At 46.0% G+C, this 10,000-nt stretch overlaps 1 protein-coding gene and 1 non-coding gene across 2 annotated transcripts in view; both read right to left on the bottom strand.

Moving 5' to 3' along the window:
- itpr3 (inositol 1,4,5-trisphosphate receptor, type 3) overlaps nt 1–10,000 on the bottom strand; it is a 148,129-nt gene that overhangs the window by 82,301 nt on the left and 55,828 nt on the right. Inside the window, exons 13-22 of the mRNA XM_036007833.1 lie at nt 9,817–9,958; nt 9,377–9,541; nt 8,675–8,847; nt 8,121–8,240; nt 7,840–7,921; nt 7,166–7,281; nt 6,283–6,534; nt 2,240–2,384; nt 1,520–1,664; nt 216–424 (exon numbers count right to left, since the gene is read on the bottom strand). Of these exons, the coding sequence (XP_035863726.1) occupies nt 216–424; nt 1,520–1,664; nt 2,240–2,384; nt 6,283–6,534; nt 7,166–7,281; nt 7,840–7,921; nt 8,121–8,240; nt 8,675–8,847; nt 9,377–9,541; nt 9,817–9,958 (1,549 nt within the window). The remainder of the gene's footprint in view (nt 1–215; nt 425–1,519; nt 1,665–2,239; nt 2,385–6,282; nt 6,535–7,165; nt 7,282–7,839; nt 7,922–8,120; nt 8,241–8,674; nt 8,848–9,376; nt 9,542–9,816; nt 9,959–10,000) is intronic.
- trnak-uuu lies at nt 5,626–5,698 on the bottom strand. Its single transcript has one exon. It is a non-coding gene; the product is annotated as a tRNA-Lys (tRNA).

Consider the following 10,000-nt stretch of genomic DNA (forward strand, 5'->3'; position numbering starts at 1 on the left):
TGCATAGCTGAAGCAACATTTAAAAACAGTAACCCTAACCCTAACCCTAACCATTGCCTAATTGACTTCAAGGCACCTTAACCCTAACCCTAACCATAACCATTGCCTAATCCAAGTGCCAACCAGGCAGCGCTGCCTGGAAGGTGACGTTGGGGGCCTAAAACAGCGATTAACAGGTCTGATCCTAGAATCTCCCCTGATCCAGGATCCGTTACCTGCAGTATCTCCAGTATCTTCAGCTTGGTGTCCATCACCGTCAGGTCCACCTTGTCGATGCTATCTTTACTTCCTCTCGGCCCGTCCAGAGCAAGCCCCGCCTCCGCCCCACTGCCCCCCCCACCTCCGAAGATGGACTGCTTCCTGTTGAGCACCATGGTGGACATCATCTGTCCCATCCCGTGGATGGAGCGCTTCACGTTCTTCCCTTCAGACAGAGAAGAAAAACACTTTCTAGTAATTCCTTTTATCCCTCCTGTTGTCCTCGGGTCAAATTTGACCCGTTTACAAAAACTTTCTCTATCAGAACTACGACATACAAATTTAAAAAAGTGACAAATGTTGGAAAAAGCTACAAAAACGCAGGAATTTTTTTTTTACTTTTTTTAAACGCTGAAAAAATTTACCAAAAACATCGCCAAAGGTGACAAAAACTTGTAAAAAGAAGTGAAAAAAAACATCGCCAGGAAGCGCCAAAAAAGTGACAAAAAAATGTGAAAAATTTGGACAAAAACGTCGACAAAAGTGTAGAAAAAGAACAACAAAATGTTGAAATTTCGACCCAGAAAAACCCAAAGTTGCAGGACGACGGGAAGACAACACAAGGGTTAAAGCATTAGTACTTCTTTCATCATGAATAATAATAATAATACATTTTATTTATATAGGGCTTTCCATGGTACTCAAAGACACTTTACAACAAAACCAACTCATAAAACAAGCATATTAAAATCAATAAAACCAGTAACTATCAGGTGAGAAATGTAACCGTGAAGATCCACCTGGCCGTGCGACATTTCTGTCTCGCCGTGCTCCACTTTATTCCTCTGGGTGACGTCAAGCGACTTCAACGCACCCGCAAAGCGTTCTGGGAAGGCGGCGCTGCATTTGAAAAAATGCTGCGCGTCCAAAAGGCTGGCTGATGCCCATCTTTATGCAAATTAATCCATTGAACGCGACGCGACTATCCAGTAGAAGTCGTAAATCTTTTAAACTGACCTTTGTTGATCTGAAATGAAGACAGATTCAGCAACTGCACGGCCTATTTCTCTCTTCAAATGTTTTCAGAAACACGTTTCGGTGAACTATTTTAGTCCAATATGAGATCGTATTCTGAATGAGCCGCCATTAATGGCCGGTTGTAAAATCTGGGAGCAGCCAGACCCACGTGACGCGTTCGTCCAATCAGCTGCCGGTTTTCATTTTTTGGGCGACAATACAGATTAGCGCCGCCTGCTGCTATGGAGACGTATTACGTTGGGTTGGTGTGTCAGCGGCGTTAGGAACCGGAGCAGAGACCAACCTGACCCGTCCTCCTGGAATAAGACCCCGGCGTATCCGGGGTTTGGCCGGCAGTCGATGATGCCGAGCAGAGTCCTGGTGAGACGGAGCAGCTCGAAGAAACTGTAGAAGCCGAAGTAGATCAGGTGACGCGCCAAACTCACCACCTGGAGGAGGAGGGATAGGAAGTGGTCAGAGGGGAGACAGGAAGCCGTGAAAAGAGATACAGGAAGCTGTGAAAAGAGATACAGGAAGTGGTGAAGAGAGACAGGAAGCAGAAGAGAGACAGGAAGTGGTGAAGAGAGACAGGAAGCTGTAAAGGGAGACAGGAAGTGGTGAAGAGAGACAGGAAGTGTTGAAGTGAGACAGGAAGCAGAAGAGAGACAGGAAGCTGTGAAAAGAGATACAGGAAGCTGTGAAGTGAGATACAGGAAGCTGTGAAGTGAGATAGAGGAAGCTGTGAAGAGAGATACAGGAAGCTGTGAAGTGAGACAGGAAGCTGTGAAGATACAGGAAGCTGTGAAGTGAGATAGAGGAAGCTGTGAAGTGAGACAGGAAGCTGTGAAAAAAAAATACAGGAAGCTGTGAAGTGAGATAGGAAGCTGTAAAGTGAGACAGGAAGCAGAAGAGAGACAGGAAGCTGTGAAGACAGACAGGAAGCAGAAAAGCAGAGACAGGAAGCAGAAGATCAGAGACAGGAAGCAGAAGATCAGAGACAGGAAGCAGAAGAGCAGGGCCAGACCTCGAAGGTGAGCTTGTTTTTCTCGGCGTTGTGGAAGGGCAGCTCGTCGTGCAGGACGTTGTTGAGGTACTCCTCCATGAAGGCCATCGTGTTGGAGAACCGGTTCTTCTTGTTGTCTCGGCTGTCGTCCATGTTGGAGTCGTAACTGAGGAAGAAACATTCACTACTATTACTATACTTACTATATACTACTATAAATACTACATACTACTACATACTTACTATATACTACTATATATACTACATACTACTACATACTTACTATATACTACTATATATACTACATACTTACTATATACTAATATATACTACAAACTACTACATACTTACTATATACTACTATAACTAAACAGAGTCCATGTTGGAGTCGTAACTGAGGAAGAAACATTCACTACTATTACTATACTTACTATATACTACTATATATACTACTATATACTAGTATATACTACTACATACTGCTATATACTTACTACATACTACTACATACTACCTATATATTTACTATATACTACTACATACTACTATATACTTACTATATACTACTATATACTACTACATACTACTATGTACTTACTATATACTACTACATACTACTATATATTTACTATATACTACTACATACTACTATATACTTACTATATACTACTATATACTACTACATACTACTATGTACTACTATATACTACTATATACTACTACATACTACTATGTACTTACTATATACTACTACATACTACTATATATTTACTATATACTACTACATACTACTATATACTTACTATATACTACTATATACTACTACATACTACTACATACTACTATGTACTACTATATACTACTATATACTACTACATACTACTATAACTAACTAAACGGAGTCCATGTTGGAGTTGTAACTGAGGAAGGCATTAAAGGTACTTTACTGTCACTTGTACATGTACATGTAGCGTAATGTAATTCATTCTCTGCATATAACCCATCCCTCAAAGGAGCAGTGGGCAGCCAATCACAGCGCCCGGGGACCAACTCCAGATCTGAGCCAGTGCCTTGCTCAAGGGCACTGACTGGAGAACCTAGTGCATGTTTTTAGATGGTGGGGGAACCAGAGCGCCCAGAGGAAACCCACGCAGACACAGGGAGAACATACAAACTCCACACAGAAAGGCCCGGAAGGACCTGGATTCAAACCCAGAACCTTCTTGCTGTGAGAGCCCGGCGCTAACCACTGGGCCACCGTGCTGCCTAACTAAACGGACTCAGGAAGCAGCAGATTACCTGGTTAAAAACATCTCATGTTGAGGAAGAACAGAGATCTTCATCAGGGGATTTAAATGTTTTTTCAGGGCAGAAAAATACTTTGCACATGTATAATGTGAGACAGGTGTGTCTCAGTGGGACAAGCAGGTCAAAAGTTGCAAAGAAACTCCCGCACGCTGTCTAACTTGCTAAAACATAAATGAAATAGTAATTGTTTTCGGTACTAGACCATCATCTGGCAACATGAATGAAGGAAGTTTCTTTGCAAAAGTTGTATCTTAATGTCTTAAAATGAATCCAGCATATTATTAGAAAATATAAATCAGCCTATTTGAAAAAAAAGACATTTATGATCGGCTAACTGGCTGATAGGTATAAGGATTCACTGTCTCACTGTATGTTTAACACTAAAACATGATTTATAATTTGAATTTAGCTTAGTTTTCTATGCACTAAGAATGTATGTATAAAGGCTTTAGCATTTTATTGTAGACCCAGTCCTTATGTTATTTTGCCCAGCAGTTTTCTTTGGATTAAGGTGGCACCTAAATCATGGTTGCAGCTGTCGCCGTGGTCCTGCTCCACGGCCTGCTACGCTCTGCTACCTCCTGCAGTGCCCTGCTACGCCCTGCTACGTCCTGCTACGTCCTGCTACACCCTGCTACACCCTGCAGTGCCCTGCTACGTCCTGCTACGTCCTGCTACACCCTGCTACACCCTGCAGTGCCCTGCTACGTCCTGCTACAACCTGCTACACCCTGCTACGCTCTGCTACACCCTGCTACAACCTGCTACACCCTGCTACAACCTGCTACGCACTGCTATGCCCTGCTACGTCCTGCTACGTCCTGCAGTGCCCTGCTACGTCCTGCTACGTCCTGCTACGCCCTGCTACGTCCTGCTACGTCCTGCTACGTCCTGCTACAACCTGCTACGCCCTGCTACGCCCTGCAGTGTCCTGCTACACCCTGCAGTGCCCTGCTACACCCTGCAGTGTCCTGCTACACCCTGCTACAACCTGCTACGCCCTGCTACACCCTGCTACACCCTGCTACGTCCTGCTACGCCCTGCTACGTCCTGCTACAACCTGCTATGTCCTGCTATGTCCTGCTACAACCTGCTAGGCCCTGCTACAACCTGCTACAACCTGCTACGTCCTGCTACGTCCTGCTACAACCTGCTACGTCCTGCAACAACCTGCTACGCCCTGCTACACCCTGCTACGTCCTGCTATGTCCTGCTACGCCCTGCTACGTCCTGCTACGCCCTGCTACGTCCTGCTACGTCCTGCTACGCCCTGCTACACCCTGCTACGTCCTGCTACAACCTGCAGTGCCCTGCTATACCATGAACTACTACAACTACTATTTCTGGTCATGACTATTATTGCCACTGTTCATCACACCCCCAACTGGCACCGTCAGACACCGCCTACCAAGAGTCTGGGTCTGTCCCAGGTTTCTCCCTAAAAGGGAGTTTTTCCTCACCACTGTCACACTATATGTTTGCTCTTGGGGGAATTACTAGAATTGTTGGGACTTTATAAATTATAGAGTGTGGTCTAGACCTACTCTATCTGTAAAGTGTCCTGATAACTCTTCTTATGATTTGATACTATAAATAAATTGAATTGAATTGAATTATTATGCAACTTAATATATAAAATATGTAGTAGGGGATCCCTGCTCTATCTCTGTCTCAGTTAAGGGGTCCTTGGCTTGAAAAACGTTGAAGACCTCCACAACAAACGTCCTCATGTTTCTGTAAAAGCAACACGATACATCGGACGCTTAACCAAAAAACTTCTGCCAGGAGAAACCAATCACACAACACACTGATTAGGCAGATACACTTCAGCTGGGGCACGTTCAGTCTCTAAACAGTGTGCACCGTGTTTACGTGTTGAACGACGAGGTGCAAAGGGTTTTGAGTAATATTGTCTCTCGTTTATTGGCTGTGTCGGAGCTGATAGCCAATCAGCAAAGACGTGTACTGACGTGCACCCCTGTTTCAGTTTAAATAAAACTGGTTGTTACGTTTTGTCGTCACTAAACGTGGCCCTGATGTCACAAAACTGCAGTCCTCGATCAATGATGAAGACAGAGAGCACCACAGAATAATCTATCACCTGAACAGGGACTTGAACCCTGGACCCTCAGATTAAAAGTCTGATGCTCTACCGACTGAGCTACCCAGGCTCCAGGAAGACCTTCCTCTGGAGGAGAGTGTGTGTGTGTGTGTGTGTGTGTGTGTGTGTGTGTGTGTGTGTGTGTGTGTGTGTGTGTGTGTGTGTGTGTGTGTGTGTGTGTGTGTGTGTGTGTGTGTGTGTGTGTGTGTGTGTGTGTGTGTATTTGTTTTACTATTTGTGGGGTCCAAAAACCGGGGAATACAGTATACTTGTGGGGTCCCGACAGCCTTGTGGGCCCAAAATGCTGGACCCCACAAGGTTAAAGGTCTGTTTGAGGGTTAAGACTTGGTTTTAGGATTAGGGTTAGAATTAGGTTATGGTTAGGGTGAGGGTAAGGGTTAAGGTTAGGCATTTAGTGGTGATGGTTAAGGTTAGGGTAAGGGGCTAGGGAATGCATTATGACAATGATGGATCCCCACAAAGATAGTGAAATAGAAATGTGTGTGTGTGTGTGTGTGTGTGTGTGTGACTTTTTTTTGTCCTTTACTTTCTTCTCCTGGACAGGAGAGTAGACTCTGATCAGCACATCACACGATAGAAAACACACTCCCATATTTCCCAGAATGCATTGCTGCAGAATTAAAATGTACTGACTCTTTGATGGAGATGGCGTTGGGGATCTCGGTCCAGAGCCGGGCATACTTGACGGGCGTGACCAGCTCCTGCGGGTCGCGGTCCACGTGCGCGTGCAGCATCAGGCGACAGAAGGAGGCTCGCAGGTCGAAGGGCAGCGTCTCGTCCATCATACACAGGAAGATCAGCTCCACGTCCAGCTGCTTGGAGATCTCATCGATGGCCAGGTACTGGCGGTCCAGACACATCCGGGCAAACAGCTTCAACTGGTACCTGAGACACACACACACACACACACACACACACACACACACACACAGAAAGACATACACACACACACACAGAAAGACATATACACACACACACACACACACACACACACACACACACAGAAAGACATATACACACACACACACGCACACACAGACACACAGACACACACAGACAGACATAAACACACACAGACACAGACACACACACACACACACGCGCACATGCACACAAGCGCACACACACACACACACAGACACACACGCATGCAAGTGCACACACACGCGCACACAGACACACACAGACATACACGCACACACGTACGCACATGCACGCACGCACGCACGCACGCACGCACACAAACAGACACACACACACGCACACACACACACACACAGACATACACACACACACAGAAAGACATACACACAGACACACACACAGACAGACATCGAAATAAGTGACAAAATTGTCGAAAAAAAGCGCCAAAATGTGGAAAGCCGTAGAGTTTTTTGAGGAAGTCTAGTGTGTGTGTTTATGTGTGTGTGTCAGTTGTCTGTGTGTGTCTGTGTGTGTATGTGTGTGTGTGTGTGTTTGTGTGTGTGTATGTGTGTGTGTAAAGTCTTGTGTGTACCTGTAGTATGTGATGACGTTTTCATCGTGAGCGTTTCCCTGCCTGGCCTCCTGAGCCAGCTGTCTGATACCTTTCTCCTGTCTCTCGTTGGTCTTATCTGTCCACACCAGCCACACCTGCAGAAACACACAACAACACACACCTCAACGCCAGCCACACCTGCAGAAACACACAACAACACACACCTCAACGCCAGCCACACCTGCAGAAACACACAACAACACACACCTCAACGCCAGCCACACCTGCAGAAACACACAACAACACACACCTCAACGCCAGCCACACCTGCAGAAACACACAACACACACCTCAACGCCAGCCACACCTGCAGAAACACACAACAACACACACCTCAACGCTAGCCACACCTGCAGAAACACACAACAACACACACCTCAAAGCCAGCCACACCTGCAGAAACACACAACAACACACACCTCAACGCTAGACACACCTGCAGAAACACACAACAACACACACCTCAACGCTAGACACACCTGCAGAAACACACAACAACTAACACCTCAACGACACACACACAGACACACTAAACGCTGAACCTGGCCGGTAGTTTGTTCTACAGATTAGAACATAAGATGACAGTATCGTCAGCATAACATGATACAATGATTGGATAATACAGAGGCTTTTCAGAGATGTGTCCGAGTTACCTCGTCATCGTCTCCGTAGTCGTCCATCCCGATGTATTCTCCCTGAACACCACCGGGGGGGGCATCTTTGGGGACACGACGTCTGCGTGGACAGAAACACAAATCAGCTTGTTTCTTGCTTAATGCTGGACCAACGTCAAAGACTGTTGTTCCCATCAGACACTCACACTCACCCAGACAACATGTGTGTGTGTTTGTGTGTGTGTATGTGTGTGTCTGTGTGTGTGGGTGTGTGTGTGTGTGTATATATATGTGTGTGTGTGTGTTTGAATGCAGCTTACTCTGTCTTGATGAGGATGTCCTGGTTTTTGGGGTCCAGCACACATTTACAGATGAGCTCCTGAGTGACGGGGATGGCCACGTTGTTCGACACACACAGGTCCGACAGGTAGTCCAGAAACCTGCACAGACACACCGTCAGAACAACAAACTGACAACAAACTGACAACAAAGCATCCTCAGGAACCTGTTCAGATGATATCACACCAAAACTTCTTATGCACAACAGTTCGGATGACATTGTATGAAATTAGGCGACCGCTGGCCTGTCACATAAAAATTAAGTTTAGCCGAGATTAAAACACTCTCGCGTTTCCTGGTGAAAGTCTTGTGTTTTCTCCTTAACTTCTCCAGGACATGAACATCTGTTTCCTGGGTGAAAGTCTTGTGTTTTCTCCTTAACTTCTTCAGGACATGAACACCTGTTTCCTGGTGAAAGTCTTGTGTTTTCTCCTTAACTTCTTCAGGACATGAACACCTGTTTCCTGGGTGAAAGTACCTGGAATACATACCAATTACAGAGCGTTACTTGTCAAAGTGATGTGTAGGTGTGTACCTGGGCTCTCGGTTCTTGCGGACCAGGCTGACGAAGGTCTCCACCTCCTTCTTGGTGATGTGTTTCTCCAGCAGTTTGCGGTTGTTGTGCAGCAGGGCGGTGATGGTGTCCTCGGCCAGGATGTCGTAGCCGATCTGACTCTGCATCACGCCAAACTGCTTCGCTATGTGCTCCTGCAGGGAGAGTCAGAGGAGACGTGAACGGGACAATCATTCAGCTTCATCAGCAGCAGATTATCCTGACGTTTTTGTCACTTTTTTTACAAGTTGTTTGTCAGTTTTTTCTGTGCTTTTTGACATTTTTTTCCTACATTTTTCAACCATGTTTTCTATTATTGAATACAACACCCACATTCAATGAAAGTAGTGAACTGATCATTTATTTAACTTGTGAAGAGCGTTGTAGGGAACCATCCACGTCTGTGTCAGCATGTGTCAGTGTGTGTGTCTCTGTGTGTGTGTGTGTGTGTGTGTGTGTGTGAGTGTGTGTCACCGTGTGTGTGTGTGTGAGTGTGTGTCCCTGTGTGTGTGTGTGTGTGTGTGTGTGTGTGTGTGTGAGTGTGTGTGTGCGCCATTACAACTTTCTGTTTAAATGTCTGCCGTCCACAGCGCTGCGGAGTAATGTCTGCCTATCACCATCGTCCAACTGACCTGGGTGTGTGTGTGTGTGTGTGTGTGTGTGTGTGTGTGTGTGTGTCCTCACCTGGTTCTTGCGGTAGTCCTCCTGTGAGTGCCGGAGGACTCTGTAGCAGAGTCTGAACATATACTGGTACGGAGAGTTCTTCTGGTCCGCCAGCTCCTCCAGACGCAGCAGAGGACCCTCGCCACCCCCCCGGTCCTTAAAGGGAGCCTTCAGGATGCCAAAGATCTGAACACACACACACACACACACACACACACACACAGACACAGACACACACACAGACACAGGGGAGTAAAAAGTAGAATATTACTCTCTGAAATGTAGCGGAGTAGAAGTAGAAAGTGACATGAAAAGAAAAGACTCAAGTAAAGTACTACCTCAACATTTGGATTTAGGTACAGTACTGGAGTAAATGTACATAGTTACATTCCAGCGCTCCAGCAATCATGTGTGGATGGTACCTGTGTGTGTGTGTGTGTGTATGTGTGTGTGGATGGTACCTGTTTGAGGATGTTCTGCTCTCTCATCAGTTTCTGTCTCTCTCGGTTGGCCTTCGTCATGGTAACATCCAGGACCGCCTGGCCGCTGTTGATGACGTCCGCCACAAAGAAGACCACGTCCTCCAGCAGCTTGATGGCAAACCTAAGCAACAACAAACACACTGAGGGCCCTGTCTTGCACTCA

This window comes from Sander lucioperca, chromosome 12, assembly GCF_008315115.2.
Source record: "Sander lucioperca isolate FBNREF2018 chromosome 12, SLUC_FBN_1.2, whole genome shotgun sequence".
Taxonomy (NCBI): Eukaryota; Metazoa; Chordata; class Actinopteri; order Perciformes; family Percidae; genus Sander; species Sander lucioperca.